This window comes from Oncorhynchus keta, chromosome 27, assembly GCF_023373465.1.
Source record: "Oncorhynchus keta strain PuntledgeMale-10-30-2019 chromosome 27, Oket_V2, whole genome shotgun sequence".
In the NCBI taxonomy this organism is placed as follows: Eukaryota; Metazoa; Chordata; class Actinopteri; order Salmoniformes; family Salmonidae; genus Oncorhynchus; species Oncorhynchus keta.
Window position 1 is genome coordinate 21784146 of NC_068447.1, and position 21408 is coordinate 21805553.

The following is a 21408-nucleotide window of genomic DNA, read 5'->3' on the forward strand; positions in this document are numbered from 1 at the left end:
TTGCAAGGCAAACGCAGCGTTTCATTGGAAATTAATGTAATTCTGCTGTACCAAAATGCCATAAGCTGTCGGTGTGTCCGAAGCGTGAAGGTCCTTTAAACTGAATTTTGACTGCACTTGGCCTTTAAAATATCCAATCTGTGGGAAGATCTCAAATGTATATTTATCGCATCATCCTCGCGTCCTCTCTTCTCTTTCTCGAAACCCATTGGAGGAGACGATCAGAGAGGAGGGACTTATGGCTTTCTTGTCCAATGGGTTTTGAGAAGGATACGCGGAGAGAAGGCGCAAGTAGGTAGAAATGGAGATCTTCCGGAGATTCGAGTCTCGAGCGAGTTAAACTTGTGAGGTCATTATGACATGACCGTAGCGAGAGTGGGGAAAAAAACAAACAAGATACAACCTGAAAGTCGTGTCGACTGAGACGTTCGATACTGAAGTCTGAAGATTTTATTCAGTGGGAGCTACCTTGAAAATATAGAAAGGCCACCGATACTGGACATACCGGACAAGCTTAAACACATGTTCAAAGAACGGAAAGCGGATGCTTAACGAAAAAAAGCTCCTCCTATTTCTGGTGGATGACTTCACTTCAATGCAGGTGGTAGAGTGTCGAAACGAATGAATTTAGAAGCTTCGGAGCGTTAGCTTTGTCGCGAGATAACTTTGAATATTAAGGGACGGTTCATGAGCAAGTAGCTTAACCAATAAGCGTGTTAGATAGTAATCTAACTAAAGTTATTTTAAGGCCACTTGAGTCTCGACTGGAAATTGGCACTGTGATTGTATAACTAGCTAACGTTAGCATGCGAGTTCGACCACATATCAGCAGGTAGCTAGCATTAGGAAACCACTATTTTTAACTGAGGATTTCCCTGCGGTAAAATTGGAATTGTTGTAAGTGAACCCGCTCTCTCAAACCAAATCAGAACAATGTTATCGAACGCTCAGAACCAGAACCAACCGGCCTTTCCGAACCAGCAACAACAGCAAGCGCCAAATCTGAACTCTGCCCCCTTTCCTCCGTTTTTCGTCAAACCCCACAACCCTCTTCAGATAAAAAAGAATGCCATAACTGACGACTACAAAGTTACAAGTCAAGTCCTTGGCATGGGCATAAATGGGAAAGTATTGGAGATATTCCAAAAAGGAAGTGGAGATAAATACGCTTTGAAGGTAAATGTGTTTTGTGCATTCTTGTGATTTTGAGACTGTATACTAAAACTTAAACCGTCCAAGTGAAACAATGTCATTTTAAAGAATGGGGCTTTTATAGCCATGCATATTTGAGAACTCAATCGAGTATGATTATTTTTTCCCCCCCATCCCACTTATGAATGACCAATTATGGTATTGTACTGCCATTCTGTAAAAGGTCTTTCATTTGGACAGAAAAAAATGCTCAGGAATTCCTCAACATACCCACGCTTTTCAAAGCACACAATGCACCACCTTATTCCATTTCCAGCGTGGCAGTTGAATAAGTTCACGAGTGTCACTTGCAACTTTGTTACCATATAATGTTATCAATGTGATTGATCTATCTGAAGGCGAGAGAAACGCACACCTGTTTAGCCACCGGCGCTGGCTAGCGGAGTATAATATTTGAAAAAGGAGAGCTCCACACTAGGAGCTCTGATGCAATCATTTTATAACCAACATTTCGACCCTGTCATGGTTGGTTATACATGTATTGCATCTGAGTGTGCAGCTCTCCTTTTCTTTATCAATGTGATATAGCCTAAGCCTAGATTTTTTTTTTTTTACCTAGATTTGAAGTGTAATAGGTCTGTTGCACTGACGTTTTCAGTGTGAGTACATTTACATTTGATTGTGTTCAAGTTTTCAATTCCATTTGAGTGAGAAAGAAATCTGTTTACTCCTATACTGCTCAAAAGAAATCAGACCAGAATACCTCTGAGGCCTAGTTAATCTCTTGTGGGTGCCACTTCCTCTGAGGCCCTGACTCTACACTACAAATCCTATGATTCATATCCGACCATCAGGATGGCTGATAGAGCAAATCATTGCTCTTGATTTACGTTAAGGTCAGCCGCTCCTCTCACTTTAAAATGGGAAAACTTTCTGATCCTATTTGAATGTCTGTATTTAGGCCTAGTTGGTGCTGTTGTTTAGTGTCAACATTGCTTTCAACCAGGGCTTTTCTTTGCTGGTGTTCGTGATCGTCATACCGCAGCTGTCATTCTGGTCCCCAAATAGCTCTGGCCTCTTGTCTACCCTGAAGCAGATACGGAAACTAACAAAAGGTCTTCTGCTGCCATTATTTGACTTATCCTATTAACTAGCAGTAACTTCTACAGAAAAGGGAGTACAAAAAAAATTGTGAATGACATAGAGACGGTGCAGCAGAAAAAATCTGTCATTGTTTATTAAATATTCTGAAAAATAGAAGTACATTGTGTCTAACACATCATTGATCTGTCGGCCTATTTATATAACACAGTTAAATAGTAATTCTGTGTCTTTGCCCTGACATTATTGACTTAGTAGGCTGGGCTTCAGGTACAGGCATATTCAGCAACTGTCAGATTCAATGAGTCACGAATAATCCATTCTTTGTGAAAATATGTTTTGGAATAAAACTCATCTGTTTCTTTTGTGCTATCAGCTTTTATAACAGGTTCCCAGGAAAATTTGCAGAAAAAGGCTGATGTTTTTCAAAAAATGTATGACAACTGTTATTTCTGAAATTCAGAAACTCATATGCCACTCATTTGTTCACTTCAGTGCATTGTTCTTTGTCAACCCTAAAATAATCTCTAGATCATTGACAGACTTGAAACAAACAGATGTCCCATGCTGATTTCTAGGTTTCCCAGATAAGCCCTAAACAATAGCAGCATCCTGCCACCTCTCTCCATTCACCTCACACACTCCTCATCTCACAGACACAGTCTTATGTTCTTTCATTGCCCCTCAGGGCAGTGTTTCGGCCTGCTGAGCCCCAGTGTTAGCCTTCAGGCAGAGATAATTGAAAATTGATAACTTCCCCAGATATTTCCTCAGTCTGCTCCTCTGGGATCTATTGGTCAGCCCTGATGCATTTATCCCCCTCCTCCTGCTCTGATTGGGCAACTGGGGTTAGTGGCATTGTGATGCTGAGCACAGCTTGACTTTGCAGTGGAGATGAGGATGAGGTGTCAGATATGTATATGGCAGCGGTGTCAAACTCATTCCATGGAGGGCCTAGTATCCAGCTTGTATCACATCCAGGCTGTGATTGGCAGTCCCATAGGGCGGCGCGCAATTGGCCCAGCATAAGCTGTCATTGTAAATAAGAATTTGTTCTTAACTGACTTGCCTAGTTAAATTGAAAAAAATAAGTGTCTGCAGGTTTTTCCCTTTCAATTAAGCCCTAGACAACCAGGTATGGGGAGTTTTTACTAATTAGTGAAATTAATTCATCTGTCAAGTGCAAGGGAGGAGCGAAAACCCGCTCTCGGCCCTCTGTGGAATGAGTTTGACACCTCTGGTATATGGGTTTATCGATCAGCTTGTAATGTTGTATTGTGACTAGCTCGGTGATATGGACAGAGATCCATATTGCAATAAATTGACAGAATTAATAATGATACTTTTAACTTTAAAACATTTTTTTTTAATACTACTTGATGGTAGCCATGAATTTTCCCATTAACAACAACCCATATTAGCAAGCTTATTTCGAACTTCACATTTCTCTAGTATAGGCTACATATTGTAATGAACGATATCAGGAAAATGCTCACGATAAGTGGTCGTTGCCATTCATTTTCGGTTTATCCCCCCCAGCTCTAATTGTGACCAGGGCTTTGACTGTCAGGCCCCTTAAGATGGTATGCTGTAGAAGGGCTTCATTCAGTGTTGTATTTTACAAATTGCCTTTAGGAAGAATTGCACAAGAACAGATGTCATTCTTCCTTTCCCATATAGTCTATAAGGCTAAAGATTTATATATTTGAATAAAGACTCAAGATCATGAGCCTCTGAATATTTGTGACCTCTCAAATCCTTCCTTTTCTACTGCGTCCAAAGTCTTGAGTATGAACGCTTTGCTTTTAGACTTAGTCTACACCCTTTCCTCCACTGCCCGGGCCAGGCTAATACTATTAGGCCTAATGGGGATAGAGAGAAGAGCACATGTTCCCTTTACAACATTTGAGTAATTGGCCACTGCTTTGTTCTTACTCTACCTTAAAGCGCAACTGAAAGCAAAAAACAGCCTTTTCTGATCAAAAACGGCCTATGTGGCATCGATATTAGACAAACATTTATTCTAGTGTCAAAATTGACTACGAAGTAAATAGCATCATTTTAGTCAGTTTCATCCAAAATGTAGTTTTGTCATGAGTTACTCCAGGGTTGGGTTTTGATTTTGACAATGCTCACTGGCCCACTAACACCAGGATACACAGCTGCGGTGATTTTGCTCTATACAATCCTACCGGAAAACGCACAGACAGTAGGACAGACCAGCCCAGCAGCATTATGCACTTACTTGATGTAAAATTGAGTGACTAAAACCTCTGGAAAAATTTCAATTAATTACTTTTTAAAATGCATTTTTTTTTTTTAGGTATCTTAGATTCATTCTGATGATTTTGAGGAAGTGATACTGGCTTTGTTCCTATGTCACCATTAACTGCCACATCGAACCCCCCCCAGATTGAAATCTTGTTTTTCTTTAAAGAACAACAGAGAGAACATGCGGAATTGGTGCGTTTTAGTCGCTCAAAGTCGAGTTATTCTACGATCTGAAGCTGAAAGGTTTGCTATTCGTAACCCCATCCCTGCTGTCTCTTCTTTCCCTGCTTGGCCCGTCCTAATACTATTGGCTGTTGGAGAAAAAGCCCATGTCTAAAGCATAAAACAACCTGAGAATCAGACTTGGTAGGTGCATCACAGTAGAGAGGCCTTCTTTTGCTAGAACAAAACATGTACCTGCTGTGTACCGACGAACCTGCTATTTTTACTTGTGGATTCACAATGCTCAGCAGTGGCCAATAACTTGACTTTGAGCCAATCAAAGGGCGTGAATCTCCGCGTGGGGGAGCTGACATTGTTCTAACTAAAACAATAAAGCTGCAAAAAAATCTAGAGCAGTACTTTACATCTTTTATGTCTAAGGAGTTTTGTCCTTGAATGATTTTTTTAATCATGTTTGTTTATTAGCTAGCTAATGTTAGCTTGCTAACTGAGCACGGTAGTGACACACACTACTTATGAAATGAATGGGGTGGTAAGTGCAGCACAATGCATACAACACTCAATGCTTTACCAAGCTAGCTATCTGGCCACTGTAGCTAGTAACATAATTAAATCACAATAGATTATTTTCCATGAAGTAGCTGGCTGCCAAGAGACAATGCATTGTCAGCACAACAGCTAGTGAGTCATGCTAATGTTAGCAAAAATGTATATATGGGCTGTATGTGATTATGGATATTGAATATAATTGTTTCTTTGTGATCTCGCTAGCTTGTTATATATCAGCTTGCTAGCAAACATTGACTAGACCAGGGATATTCAACTCGTACCCTACGAGGACTGGATCCTAATGGTTTTCTGTTCTATCTGATAATTAAATCAACCTGTCCCAGGTCTAAATCGGTCCTGGATTTTAGAGGAGAACAATGAAGAAAGGCTGAGGAACTGGCTTCAAGGTCCAGAGTTGAGTTTGAGGGAACTAGACCCTAAAGCAACACAGACATCCATTGCCAAATAATGCTACTGCCACCTGGTTTGAAGTATTTTAACAGGGCTTTGGCTGACGACTTTAAGGTCTTTGCTGTATGAAAACAAAAGACATCGACTGCTGACACTCTGTACAGAGTACTGCAAACATTTTGACGGTCCTTCCTGTGTGTCTGAGCTCTAAAAGTAGCCTGGCGCAAGAGTCCAGAGATGACTGGAGGATTATTCGGTCTGGATTCGTACAGCACCATGCTCCACACAGACACTCAGCGTTTATTGGGGAGGTGTCCTGAGACTGGCAAACCAGAGGAGAGACCTCCCTGGAATGACGAACCACTATTTTAGATGGCCTTTCCCTCTTTGGATAGGTGTTTGCCTACTAGCCTAGCCTCAGATCTGTATGTGCTTTAGCCTCTGATTTATCAATTGGTCTCTTGAGCATAGTACTGTATGAATCGCCTGCTGTGTGTGTGTATATATGTGTGTCAAGAGATTCTGTGCTAGAAATGGAACAACATTGCCCTTCCCGACAGTGTCCTTTCAGGGGCTGTTGTGTAAGCAGAGCAGATTCTTCCCTGTCTGCAAATGCCTGTCGGTTTACGGAGGGAAGATTCTTCCCGTATCTCTGCCAATGGCTAGGCTGTCTGTGAGGAGGGAAGAGACTCCTTCCTGTTTTTGCCTGTATGAATTATCAGCTAACCGGTACAGCAGAATACTAAATCTTACGATTAAAACTGACTGGGCTGGTAGTGGTCTCCACTTATTAAAAAATAAATTAATATATATTCAGTAGACCTGAAATTTGGTCGGTGCCAAAAATTATTTGGGCGGAACATTTGTCACATCTAAAAAATATAGATGTTGTGACTAGTGATGCACCAACATGACATTTTTGGCCGATATCGATGTCCGATTATTTTCTTTGCCAAAAAAAAAAATACCGATATAACCAATTTTTCTAATTTGTGACCTTTTTAAGCGTTCTAGTACAGTTAAATAGTTAAACCGCTGCGTCCATGTGTGTGTGTCTTAAGGCACTGCATCTCAGTGCAAGAGGCGTCACTACAGTCCCTGGTTCAAATCCAGGCTGTATCACATCAGGCTGTGCGTGGTCTGGAGTCCCATAGAGCGGCGCATAATTGGCCCAGCGTCATCTGGGTTTGGCCGGGGTAGGCCGTCATTGTAAATAAGAATTTGTTCTTAACTGACTTGCATAGTTAAATAAAGTTTACTCACACCACACTGACCAAAAAGTTATTTTGTTGGCATTTACATATATCCCCATTACCAGTAAAACATATTGCTGTGCTGTTTCGTTGTTCATTTGTTCAGTCGTTTCATTCTCAACCAGGATTTCTATGGAACGCCGTTTGCGTGTCAAAAACTATACATGTCAAATAACTGGAGGTTGACCGATTTAAAAAAATAAAAAAAAATAAAAAAAAATAATAATAATAAAAAATATTTAAAAAAAAAACAACAAAAAAAAACATTTAAATGATTTTTCAATGCCGATACCGATTTACTGGAGGACCAAAAAAGCCGATACCGATGTAATCTGACAATTGAAAAAATATATAAGTGTGTGTATATAATAATGACAGTTTTTTTAAAAATATAAATGTGTGTGTGTGTGTATATATAATAATGACAATCACAATAATACTGAATGAACACTTATTTTAACTTAATATAATGCATCAATAAAATCAATTTAGTCTCAAATAAATAATGAAACATGTTCAATTTGGTTTAAATAATGAAAAAACTAAGTGTTGGAGAAGAAAGTAAAAGTGCAATATGTGCCATGTAAAAAAGCGAATGTTTAAGTTACTTGCTCAGAACATGAGAACATATGAAAGCTGGTGGTTCCTTTTAACATGAGTCTTCAATATTCCCAGGTAAGAATATTTAGGTTGGTGTTATTATAGAGAAATGGTCCTATACCATTTGTATTTCATATACCTTTGACTATTGGATGTTCTAATAAGTACTTTAGTATTGCCAGCCTAATCTCGGGAGTTGATAGGCTTGAAGTCATAAACATTGCGAAGAGCTGCTTGCAAACACAGTAAAGTGTTGTTTGAATGAATGCTTACGAGCCTGCTGCTGCCTACCACCGCTCAGTCAGACTGCTCTATCAAATCATAGACATAATTATAATAACACACAGAAATACGAGCCTTAGTTTCCAGATTTGACCATATTAATGACCTATCATTTGAAAACAAATCATTTATTATTTCAGTGAAATACGGAACCGTTACGTATTTTATCTAACCGGTGGCATCCATAAGTCTAAATATTGCTGTTATATTGCACAACCTTCAATGTTATGTCATTGAATTAGCAAATTAGTTCGCAACGAGCCAGATGGCCCAAACTGTTGCATATACCCTGACTCTGCGTTAATGAACGCAAGAGAAGTGACACAATTTCCCTAGTTTAATATTGCCTGCGAACATTAATTTATTTTAACTATATATGCAGATTTTAAAAAAATATACTTCTGGGTATTGATTTTAAGAAAGGCATTGATGTTTATGGTTAGGTACATTCGTGCAACGATTGTGCTTTTGTTAAATCATCCCCCGTTTGGCGAAGTTGGCTGTCTTTGTTAGGAGGAAATGGTCTTCACACATGTTCAACGAGCCAGGCAGCCCAAACTGCTGCATATACCCTGACTCTGTTGCACAGAAGGCAAGAGAAGTGACACAATTTCCCTAGTTAAAAGAAATTCATGTTAGCAGGCAATATGCAGGTTTAAAAATATATACTTCTATTGATTTTAAGAAAGGCGTTGATGTTTATGGTTAGGTACACATTGGTGCAACGACAGTGCTTTTTTCGCGATTGAGCTTGTTAAATCATCACCCATTTGGTGACGTAGACTGTGATTCAATGATAAATTAACAGGCACCGGATCGATTATATGCAACGCAGGACAAGCTAGATAAACTAGTAATATCATCAACCATATGTACTTAACTAGTGATTAAGAAGTTCAATTCCCTGAGCTGACAAGGTACAAATCTGTCGTTCTGCCCCTGAACAGGCAGTTAACCCACTGTTTCTAGGCCGTCATTGAAAATAAGAATTTGTTCTTTATTAACTGACTTGCCTAGTTAAATAAAGGTAAAATAAACATTCCATGAGACATTTGAAGAAAAAAAAAACATGCAGGCTTGACATTAACCAGTTTATTCGCTTGTCCTTCAGACAAGGTGACTCGACAAGTTTGGTTTGCATGAAACCACTTTACAAAATACAGAACTAAAATAAAAAACAGAATCAGACACATTATGCTACCCCTCTGTCTATTGGCTACTTAGTTTATTCAAGTCTGTCTCAAAATACAACACTGCCCTTGACAAACCAGGTCTTTACCTGACTTGCTTTTCAAAGATGTCTAGAAATGAGCACATTTTATGCAATTTGTAGGACCACTGCTGTAAACAGGCCACAAAAAAAGTTAATGGCACAGATCCATATATGGCAATGGTCTATTTGCATATAAGCCTACTGCAGCTCTGATTGGCTATGCCGCACTGGTCTGTGTAGAGTACAGGCTGAATTGTGTGCAATAGAATCCTATGCCTTCTGCCGACAACAACATCTCTTGTATAGTTTGTTTCGGTATGTTTTGTTGAACGTGGCTAATATTGCATTGATTCAATCACAATTGACACTGTGAAGGGAAACATTGATAGTGTTAACTAACAGGGAAAACTCTTGAGTGAATTTCAATCTCCTGCTTCTCTCAATGGGCTGATATTTATTCTGCGCATTGTAGTTCTCATTGCAAGGCTCAGGTGGCCCATAAACATGTCTGACGTGTGTGGGTACATGCGCGCGGTTGGTGTGTGTTATGCTGAGGGAATGACAGTGCCAGCTGTACAGAGCCCCCTCCTCCCAGGGATACTGAATGACGTCAGGGAGTGACACTTGTTTGTTGATGTGCAAGTGGGTAGGCTACAAATTAGGGTTTGGCGGTATCCAGATTTTCATAACTCATACTGGTTCTGTATCAAACCGGGTATACGGTATTACTGGAAGTGCACACAAGGGCCACCATTACATTTCAATTTTATATACAGTACCAGTCAAATTCAGACACCTACTCATTCCAGGGTTTTTCTTTATTTTCTACATTGCAGAATAATAGTGAAGACATCAAAACTATGAAATAACACATGCGATAATGTAGTAACCAAAAAATTGTCAAAATATATTTGATTCTTCAAAGTAGCCACCCTTTGCCTTGATGACAGCTTTCCACACTCTTGGCATTATCTCAACCAGCTTCATTAGGTAGTCACCTGGAATGCATTTCAATTAACAGGTGTGCATTGTTAAAAGTACATTTGTGCAAATTCTTTTCTTAATGCTTTTACCAAATTGCCCTATTTGGTAAAAGACCACATCCATATTATGTCAAGAACAGCTCAAATAAGCCAAGAGAAACGGCAGTCCATCATTACTTTTAATGAATGAGACCTTCATGGTCGAATTGCTGCAAAGAAACCACTACTAAAGGACACCAATAAGAAATACTTGCTTGGGCCAAGAAACACGAGCAATGAACATTAGACCGGTGGAAATCTGTCCTTTGGTCTGGAGTACAAATTTTAGGTTTTTGGTTCCAACCGCTGTGTTGTTGTGAGACGCAGAGTAGGTGAATGGATGATCTCTGCATATGTGGTTCCCACCATGAAGTATGGAGGAGGAGGTGTAATGGTGTGCTTTGATGGTGACACTGTCAGTGAATAATTTAGAATTAAAGGCACACTTAACCAGCATGGCTACCTCAGCATTCTGCATTAATACACCATCCCATCTGGTTTGGGGTTAATGGGACTATAATTTGTTTTCAACAGGACAATGACCCAACCCACCTCCAGGCTGTGTAAGGGCTATTTGACCAAGGAGAGTGATGGAGTGCTGCATCAGATGACCTGGCCTCCACAATCACCCGGCTTCAACCCAATTGAGATGGTTTGGGATGAGTTGGACCGCAGAGTGAAGGAAAAGAAGCTGACAAGTGCTCAGCATATGTGGGAACTCCTTCAAGACTTTTGGAAAAGCATTCCTCATGAAGCTACTTGAGATAATGCCAAGAGTGTGCAAAGCTGTCAATCAAAGCAAAGGGTGGCTACTTTGAAGAAACTCAAATATAAAATCTATTTTGATTTAACACTTTTTGGTTACCACATGATTCCATGTGTTATTTCATAATTTTGATGTCTTCACTATTCTACAATGTAGAAAATAGCAAAAATAAAGAAACCCTTGAATGAGTAGGTTTGTCCAAACTTTTGACTGGTACTATGGATGGATCTTTTTTTATGCACACAACAATTTTGCCGAGATGCTTTACCTTGACATCTAGCCACTTGGATAGCAAGTTAGCAAACCAAATGCATAGCTGGAGCTTTAACATCTTAGATTTCTTATAGTTATAAATAACTTAGTTATAAGCAGGGGCGTAGCACACACACCCGGTATTGAAAATCATTCAGTTGGTATTTTGAAATACCCTGATAAACAGTATATCGCCCAAGCCTATTTCTCACAGTAAACAGCCAGGAGGACACAACACCACTGACACCTTGGGCCTCAAACTTCCAACATGCATTAAGTGCGAGCTCTCTTTAAGCCTATAAGTGCTGTTCACTTGTAAAATCAATTTTCCTACTTTTTAGTTGCTTCGAATTTCTGCATGTTCTGGTTTAGTGCATAAAGGACGAGTTGCATTAAGTCAATGGTACTGGATAATCCCACATTCATACAATACTTTATTGAGGAGAATAGTGTTGGTCTTACATTCCAGAAGAGCCTTAAAACGCTGTCAGTTCCACTTTAAGTACTTAGCAAATATCAAAGACAATCATAATTGTCCATGACCTCAAATTCCCAGCTTATGCTGCTAAACCAACTTTTTATAAGAGGTTTTTAAAAATAGCTTATATCAGGTTGTAAATTACAGCTGGACTGGTACATTGTTTGCTGCCTCCACCCATTTGGGATGCACTGTTTGTCAGAAAAACAGAGGAATGTAAAGAAGGCTGTGAATGTCAATACAATCAAATTAGCAAGGGCAGTGATAACATGATTAATAGGCTAGCATATCTATTTTTGTAGCTATTTACTTAGTCTCTGTGTTTTTAGCTTGCTACCGTTTAGCTAGCTAGCTGCTGGGAGGATGTCATGTCATTGGAGGACTGGGTGAGTGACCCACTTTTTCCACTCATTGTTTTTCGGTGGCTACAGCTAGAGATGCAGGTGTCATTTGGTTTGCTAGCAAGAAATGTGAATCGCTTTGCTAGCTATGCTGCACTTGAACGACTGCTATCCATTTGGTCATTCAGCCAGTGTTGCGAGTTAGTAACATGTTAGCAGCTAACCAGCTCTGCTAGGGTGAGAAATGATCAGTGAGGTGTTCTCTCCTTTGTCTGGAAGTATCTAGCCAACTTTAGCCAGTTAGCTTGGGTGCTTGACTGCCACTGTGAGGAACGCTGGGATCATACCCCACCATCTACTTTACTGGCGTGTGAGGCCAGTCACGGCCTAACTACATTTAAATGACCTTCATTATTCCTGTTCTTCTATCCCCGAGCCTACTGACACTGGAGGAAATTTATTTAAAAAAAATAACTTTGGTTGTCAATCCAATGTATTTGGCATCAATCAAATGGGCGAGCAGGCAAGTTCACATTGTTGTCAAAACATGGTTTGGGAAGAGCATGCATTGGTGGGACAAGCATGCATTGGCGGGACAAGCATGCATTGGCGGGACAAGCATGCATTGGCGGGACAAGCATGCATTGCCCGGACAAGCACGCATTGGCAGGGAAGCTGCATAAGGAAGATTAGGCTACGCCATTGTTTATCAGTGCAATTTTGACTAGCTGAAAAGATTGAGAGGGTTTGTCTAATGTTCACTCGTTAGTTTGACTCATCTCACTCTGGCTTGCATTAATTGATATGCGTACCTGAGGGAGAGCGAGCCAACCTTTTTCATGGTGGTTTGATCAATAGGGCTGTAAAGTTCCCAAATGTAAGGGGACTCCTGTGGTATTTGCAGAAATCCATTCGGGTGAATTTTGTGGCTTTTCACAAATGCCTTTGAGCTAAAGTTGTGCTGTTGCTACTGCCTGTACACACAGTCCATTTCAAAGTGACTGATGGCAGGCCTGTGTGGCAATGGCTTATTTGCATAAAGGCCTACTGTATCTCTGATTGGCTATGGCACACCGCTCTTCATAGACTCAGGTCTTGGATAAGAAATGATTTATTGCCATGTTTAACCCTTAGCCCACAATGTTAGCTTGACTAGGTCTGTTGATGTGACCGTATTACCACCACACCTGCGGTCATGAAGGCAGTCAAATTCCATGTGACTGTTTAGTCATGGTAATTAGGCTTCTCCAAGCTCTGCTGCTGCTGATGGTCATTAGTAAGTTTGGTAGGCTACTAACTGCCTGGTACTGGCACTCAGACATAATTTACAAATGACTCATTTGTGGTTAGTGTGTCCGCCAGATCAGATGCCGTAGGGATGACCAGGGATGTTCTCTTGATAAGTGTATGAATTGGACCATTTTCCTGTCAAAATGTAGCTAGTACTTTTGAGTGTCAGGGAAAATGTATGGAGTAAAAAGTAAATTTATTTTCTTTAGGAATGTTGTGAAAAATATAAATGGTAAAGTACAGATACCTCAAAAAACAACTTAAGTAAAAATACTTTAAAGTACTACTTAAGTATTTTACTTTACTGCTATTGTCCCTCTAATCATATTGTCCCTGACATCAATGCAAATGTTACGAAAATCTAATCAAACACTTCATGAGGGCTCATGTTGCGCAACATTTCAATAGTCTATGTAATTGTGCGAGAGAACAGAGGGATGGCCTCTACTAAAAAGAGGGGGAACAACTTTCTATAGACTAGGCATTCTATATTTATTTCTCTTACTTTCATAATGTTAAGTGAATTTCTAATTTACAACGGGAGTATAGCCTACCTGGCTGGTATGAAAATAAACCACAGGGAAAAGTGTCCTCCATTCGCTATTAAGTGCATAATGACATTTCCACTGGCGGTTTCGATAGAGGTGCATGATAATGGTCCATTCTAAATCAAAACAAATGTAAAGACGAGATTAAAATAGGCTAATATTGTCACCCTTAATTTATATATTACTTGTGAATGATGCCCAGCATAAGAAACAATGCATTTTTGTGACTTTTTCTAGTCATAGTCACACACCTCATGTAGCAAGCCCATAGGCCGAAATGTTTTAATAAGCTTTAGTGATACAAAGTGGCCAAATAACTTCTTAAAATGAAGTACATTAATCTGCTTTACATGGGTGTAGAGCATAACTGGCCTAAATAAGCAGCACGTGTTTCAATTTTGGGAAAGATTTTCACCACAAAAACACACCTTTTCATTATAAAAGCCATTACATGCCGAATTGCATGTCACTTTTGATAATTGTGTCTTCTGCTAATGGAACATTCGCGCTTATAGCCAACTACAATGTGTGTATTGCTGCGCGTATAATGTGAAGACATTTGAAGCTAAACGTTTTGATCTGTTGCGTTAGCCACATTGCTTAATTTAAAAAATAATAATAATTATACTAGAGGTTGTATTAATTTGGGAACTATCGCATTCCGCAACTGTCCCAGACTATGTTTGGAATATTTATTTCTCGGACAGAATAGAATAGGTCGACCTTTGTACTATGGGGGATAGTGGAATGAATTAAGCTAGTGTTTTTGCTATTCGTTAGGCCTACTCATCTTGTTCGCTGACAAAGTAAATGTGGACAGTTGTTTTTTTCTCTTTTTTTTTCTCCAATATCTTCAATATGCACCTTGGAATTGGATAAGAACACGTAGTTGCGTTCCCGATGTGTCTGCCTTCACTTGTAGCCTGTTAGAAATGTGAAGAACTCAGGGAGAAGGGCACAACGGCCACTGGCCCTAAAGGCATGGATTTAAAAAATAAAATAAAAACATTTTTAGGGTGCATTTACAGCCACACAAAGGGGATGCGGCCGTGAGATTCTAGGCATTATCAAGTGCTTGTGAAATTGTGAATGAGTGACTGATATAGTGTAAAACCTGCACAAAAAACATGCTTTTCAAGCGACTTTTCAAATCGTCATTAGTCTCATCATACAGCCTTACAATGTATAAAAAATCAACATATAGCCCAACATTTGTAGAACAACTAAAGTTACATAAATATTTCTAAATTAAGCATAAAGAGGAATACCTATTTCACAGAATAGCCGCATGTGCGCACATCCTCAAATCGTTTGGGGAAAATATCCTTTTATATTTTATTCCGCTTTGTTCAATCTAATGCAACTGAATTCTAAGCAAATCTTGTCTGCTAAAATTGTGCAGCACACAGCCATTTGGCGTAGCCAGATCAGGACCTAACAAGGACAACTCAGAGTATGCAATTATGTTCTTCTGAAATATACATTAGCAATGAATTTGTGTAGGTGTAGGCTATATATATATATAACATGGCTGTATTATACTTTTAAAATGTAGATGTTCCAAAGGTCTTCATCAGTGGCTTGTGTGTAAGCCAGTAGAAGCTTAATGTTTTAATGTGTTCATTAACGGTCAGTTACCGTGAGACCGACCGTTATTTGCTTGACAATCACCGGCTGATTAAATTTTGTGAATGCCACAGCCCAAGGTATGACCATCTTAAAACAATTCCATATGTTAGCTTAGAAGCCCTGAGGGTGTATATGAAAATATTTCATTAACATTTCATGTTGCTTAAACACTGTCAGTTATATTTTTTAAATGTCAGTCTGTCTCTGTGTGTGTTCCTGAAGCCTTTCCCTACCATGAAACTGCTCTGCTACATGTCACTGTTAACTGGCCTCTACACTGTTCAAGTCTCAGGATGTGACACAGGCTAGTGGACGTTATCCACTTAAAGTAATATAGTTTACAGCCAGCTTAATCTGGAGGAAGAACACGTTGGAGAATTGATGCCAATCCAAGATTCTCTTTGATTAATGCATCTGACTGTAAAGTGTTTACCAATGTGTGTTTTGTTTACTAGCCTGTCGCAGCAGGCACAGCGAGGGTTAAGCCTTTACCTTATTCACCAGCTTGGTGTTTCATATGGTATTGTTCTTGCAATCCAAAGTTGTAAGTAAAGTCTTTAGGTTGCGTAAGGCTGCCTCTGGAGCAGTAGCATCTGGGAAGAAGGGAAATGTTGTTATGATGTCTGAGGCTGCCGTAATCAGATCTGAATGGCAGAGTCAATGAAGTGACTACCTCTGGAAGGCTTTTGTTCCGTCATTGAGGTCTTCTCTAAACTCGTAGTAAACTGATGACTGATTGTGGAAAAGCCACTGCGCTGTTTCTCATTTAGAAACAAAGGTGAAAGTTTGAGACCCCTGGCCTGATGCATCCTCAGTAGTTGAGGAAATGGTACACTAGTCACCGGTTGAGGAGAAATCTAGACTACGTGACCTTTTTTGAAAGATGTCAGCAGCTCGGCTCTGTGTGGTTTACCATAAGCTTGCGTCATTGTTGGTTATTAGTTCAGGCCTAAAAATCCCCTTCTGATGCTCGGTAATTCTGACAGTCTGACATTGCTTTCACTTTTATGTAGAAAGCCTACGGTCTGTTATAATCAGTGGTGATGAGAAAGAAGCCATGAAGATGAGTTGTAACCTCTGATTCCATCCTCACCCTTCTCTCATCTCCTCCCTCTCTTCAGATGCTGCAGGATTGTGCGAAGGCTCGTCGGGAGGTAGAGCTGCACTGGAGGGCGTCGCCCTGCTCTCACATCGTACGCATCATGGACGTCTACGAGAACCTCTACCAGGGCAGAAAATGCCTGCTCATCGTCATGGAGTGGTAGGTCACACATGCGCACACACACACACATCCTTTTAGCCTATGTTATTCAATGTTTATTCTATCTTTTAGCATGGATGGCGGTGAGCTGTTTAGCCATATTCAAGACCGAGGGAACCAGGCGTTCACAGAAAGAGGTAAAGGCATATTTTTCCAAATTTTTGGACCGTTTGAATGTCTGCCTTCACTCCACTGGTATTCAACTTTTCACTCGCTCAGTTATGCCTTGAACTCTTTCTCCTCTCTCCCACCCCCTATCTAGAGGCCTCTGACATTATGAAGAGTATAGGTGAAGCCATCCAGTACCTGCATGCCATTGATATTGCTCACAGAGACATCAAGGTAAAGCCTGTCTGAACAGAATTATACTGTACATGCCTTCAGGCAGAACAAATTTTATGTACATGTTTAGTCAAAAAAATGTAATGCTATTTTCTCATCTCTCAGCCAGAGAATCTGTTGTACACCTCCAAAAGGCCAGACGCCCTCCTCAAACTCACCGATTTTGGGTTTGCAAAAGAAATCACCACACTCAACTCCCTGGCAACGCCATGCTACACCCCCTATTATGTTGGTAAGGGCATGCCCCTCGGTCTGCATGCTTGCTGTTCAACATGCTTACTGTTTCTGTGGTTTATAATACACCCTAAATCTTGTTGGTGTAATTATTCATGAAGATCTCAATGCCATTAATTTACTATGTTCTTTAAATATAATGCTTGGATTTATTTAGTCTTTTGGTTTTTTTCCCTCCTTTATCTCAGCTCCTGAGGTTCTTGGTCCAGAGAAGTATGACAAATCCTGTGATATGTGGTCTCTGGGCGTCATCATGTATATTCTGTAAGTGATACAAAATAGTTTTACAGCATGAATCAATTCCCAATAGCAGCATTTACAGGACGTAGCATGGTTTGGTTTGTGTAAATGTTCCTCTCCACCTCTCTCCCCAGGCTGTGTGGATATCCTCCCTTCTACTCCAACCATGGCCTGGCCATCTCCCCAGGGATGAAGAGACGCATCAGGAACGGACAGTACGAGTTCCCAAACCCAGAGTGGTCTGACGTGTCTGAAGAAGGTAATAAAAAAAAGCCAGGGGTATTTATATGCGCCAAATTCAAAATGAATATCATGACATTGATGGGAATTATGTATAAAAACAATATACATTTTGATTTCACATACACTGGATAGGTGCAGTTTTAATTCTGTATGAATTGCTTACAATAGTTGTAACTCTGATTTCCTGTGTTTTCTCTCTCCCAGCCAAGCAGCTGATCCGCCACCTGCTGAAGACTGAGCCCACCCAGAGGATGAGCATCACAGAGTTCATGAACCACCCCTGGATCAATGTAAGCACAGCACCCCTCTGTGTTCCCCCTAATATACCCTTTGGGCTAGGTGGTACACCCATTGAGCAACTGTTGCTGCAGTGTGTTTTGATCACAATGTTATAGTACAAGGTTATTATTAAGAAAATGTACAGAATCAATACACTGTGGAGGAAAAATATTTTTAAGTACTACTGAAGTTCTTTTTTGTGATATCTATACTTCACTATTTATATTTGACAACATTTACTTCACTATTTTTCTAAATAAAATAATGTACATTTTTATTTCAATGCCTCTGATCTGTCAGACTCACTAAACACATGCTTCGCTTGTAAATTACGTTGGAGTGTGCCCTTGGCTATCTATAAATAAATAAATAAATGGTGCTGCCTGGTTTGCAGTGGAGTAAAGTATTTAAGTAAAAAAATACTTTAAAATACTGAAGTTTTTTTGCAGTATCTTTACTTTACAATTGATCTTTTTGACAACTTTACAACATTCCTAAAGAAAATAATGTACTTTTTACTCCATACATTTTCCCTGACACCCAAAAGTACTCATTACATGTTGAATGCTTACTTAGCAGGACAAGAAAATGGTCCAATTCACACACTTATCAAGAGAACATCCCTGGTCATCCCTACTGCCTCTGATCTGGAGGACTCACTAAACACATGCTTAGTTTGTAAATTAAGTCTTGAGTGATGGAGTGTGCCCCTGACTATCCGTACATAAATAAAAAAAACAGGAATAGTGCCATCTGGTTTTCTTAATATAAGGAATTTTAAATTATTTATACTTTATTACTTTTGATACTTAAGTATATTTTAAACCAAATACTTTTAGTCAAGTAGTATTTTATTGGGTGACTTTTACTTGATTAATTTTCTATTATATCTTTACTTAATAGTAAACCCGGGGTGGGCCGGGTGACGGCGGGGCCAATTGTGCGCCGCCCTATCGGACTCCCAATCACAGCCGGTTGTGATACAGCCTGGAACCGAACCAGGGTCTGTAGTGACGCCTCTAGCACTGAGATGCAATGCCTTAGACCGCTGTGCCACTCGGGAGCGCTACTTATCAAGTATCCTCCAAGAGTTTCTGAATACTTTTCACATTTCCAGTTTGCTCCTATATTAACGTGCCTTGGTTTGACACAATGTGTTTTCTAAAGCTATCCGCTAATGCTAACCCATGCTGGTCTTCCTGCAGCAGTCTATGGAGGTCCCTCAAACCCCTCTCCACACCAGCCGTGTGCTGCAGGAGGAGCAGGACGTCTGGGAGGAGGTCAAGGTGAACACATGCACAGACACTGGCACTGTAGTGATTTGATAGCGTTCTTTCTGCTTCTGACTTGGATCCACACGGCTCTTCCATGCTGATTGAGTACAATAATATTCTACTCTAGACTGTACATAGAAGCAAACACTCTACACAATTGCGTATTTGTTTCTTTGGATTTTCTCTGTGCTTTACACATGATTTGGTAATTGTTTCTGTGATATGCTAATAGTGTTTTTATTTTTGTTACTAGGAGGAAATGACAAGTGCCTTAGCAACCATGAGAGTGGACTATGAGCAAATCAAAATCAAGACCATCAAGGACTCGAGCAATCCGCTGCTGATGAAGAGAAGAATGAAGGCAAACAAAGCACTCACTGAAACACCGGGCCTGTGAAACACACACACTCATGCGGTGAAAGAGAGCTAATAGGACAAGCAGAGATTGTTGAGGGGTGAAAGTCAGAATCTCAAGAAAAATTGTTTCCATTTTAGTTTTTAACTTAATTTTTATCAGTTTTATTCTCATCGTTTTACCCCCTTTAATCGTTTTTTAAAAAACTTTGCCATTCAAGGTAAATAACTTTTTTTGTCTGCAAAGAGATCAGATGTTTATCACATGGTATCTGTGAGGCAGTGGGTTTTGTTGTTGATCACTATATGCGAGCCGACAGCACTGTAACTAATTCAGTATCTGACCCATCTCTGTTCTGTTCTGTGTTCTTCAATGTTGATTCCCCTCAGTATTGGCCACATGGTTCTCATGATGATACTGTCGTGGGTAAGTCGCTTAGAGACCATGGAAACATCCAGTTATACTGTAGTTACCAGTGCTTTAAGGACATGGCTATGTCTATTTTTTTTTTCTTCCTGCTATGCACTGGAAACACTACCTGTGCACTGAAGGGCCACATTAGTTAACTCTTCACAATGGGGGATGCAATGTTTTCTGTTTGTTCAATTGTATGTATTTTAGGTTATTGCTTTAGTTGTCATTTGTTGTATATACTTATTCACACCAACGGTATTCATTTTCTATTTGTTGTGTGGGACTTTTTGTTTGCCATGAACTCTTTACTTTGTTTTAGATTGGACTTTTGAATTGTATAACTGAAATGTAATGGGTTTTCATTGTTGGTTGGGTTTGATTTCTTAGCCAACACACCTGTAGCCAGAGCTATAACCACCACCATTAAAAGTGGACTGACTGTTTAGAAAGGAAGACTGTGTGCCTTGAGGACATTGGGCCGAATCCTTACTTGAGACCTGTGCACGTAGCCTAACTTTTCACACACCTCCCATTGATGTTATGAGTGATTGACACACATTCAAGGTCTGTGCACTAGTCTCATTTGGATTTTTCCCAATGTGATGACAGTGAGGGAATATCCAAGCCACCTTGTGGTAGACAGTAGCACAGGGACATTGTTATCCAATATCCACCCCATAGAATGAGCTCACAAAAGCCCATAGATGGTGTAGCCCACGTCACTTCTCCTGATGAAAGTCACAGATTAATGCTGATTGCACTCTTTTGAATATCTTATCAGAGAATTCTCACTAATGAACTCAACATCATCAGTGTCACTAACTATCGGTTTCCACACATCAGCAATAGTGTTGTTCAGGGTTTCTGCTGTGGTAGGCGATGGGGAACACTGACGGTAAGGGCACCATTGTAATGCATGGGGGTATGGCGGTACACATATGAAATGTAGCACATCTAGTCGCAAACTGCTTTACTAATGTCCTGGCTGTCTTTTACTGTGGATTAAAACTCGTACAAAGTCGCTTGTACTCTCGAAAGTGTTGATTGGTATGTGACTGGTGGTGTGCCAAAATCCTAAAGTAGCCTTGATGTCATACTGTGGCAATGTAAGACATTCTCCTGTTTGTACAGCCCTTTACCACCCTCTGCTGTCATGGAGATGGAAAGACAAGCATTCAACCTCATACAGTCAACCTCTGATATATGCGTGACTTGGAGCGGATGATTTTGACTTGGAGCGGATGACACAGGCAGCTCAATTCTGATATTTTTACCACTAAATGGTATTTTGACCAATCACAGATCTTTTTCAGAACCTATTGAGAAACGTTGAGTGGATAATTGCCAACCATAACTAAAAGTACAGCTGCCATGCTTGTAAACAAATTAGTATTCAAAAACCACATTAATATACTGAACAAAAAT

General features: G+C 40.0%; 1 protein-coding gene across 1 annotated transcript; it reads left to right on the forward strand.

Annotated features, from left to right (window-relative positions):
- Positions 1-281: 281 nt before the first annotated feature.
- On the forward strand, positions 282-21023 carry LOC118359606 (MAP kinase-activated protein kinase 2-like). Its single transcript, XM_035738139.2, has 10 exons — positions 282-1176; positions 16463-16602; positions 16675-16739; positions 16865-16944; positions 17050-17176; positions 17367-17442; positions 17553-17677; positions 17866-17951; positions 19146-19226; positions 19468-21023. Exons 1-10 carry the CDS (start codon positions 934-936, stop codon positions 19609-19611), a joined length of 1167 nt encoding a protein of 388 aa, XP_035594032.1. The 5' UTR covers positions 282-933; the 3' UTR covers positions 19612-21023.
- The last annotated feature ends 385 nt before the right edge of the window (positions 21024-21408 follow it).

What these genes read in the sequence shown, in the direction of transcription:
- LOC118359606 (XM_035738139.2), top strand. Translation starts at nt 934, where the DNA reads ATGTTATCGAACGCTCAGAACCAGAACCAACCGGCCTTTCCGAACCAG. An exon ending in GTCTGACGTGTCTGAAGAAG is followed by an intron (nt 17,678 to 17,865) that starts GTAATAAAAAAA and finishes TCTCTCTCCCAG; the next exon opens with CCAAGCAGCTGATCCGCCAC. An exon ending in TGAACCACCCCTGGATCAAT is followed by an intron (nt 17,952 to 19,145) that starts GTAAGCACAGCA and finishes GTCTTCCTGCAG; the next exon opens with CAGTCTATGGAGGTCCCTCA.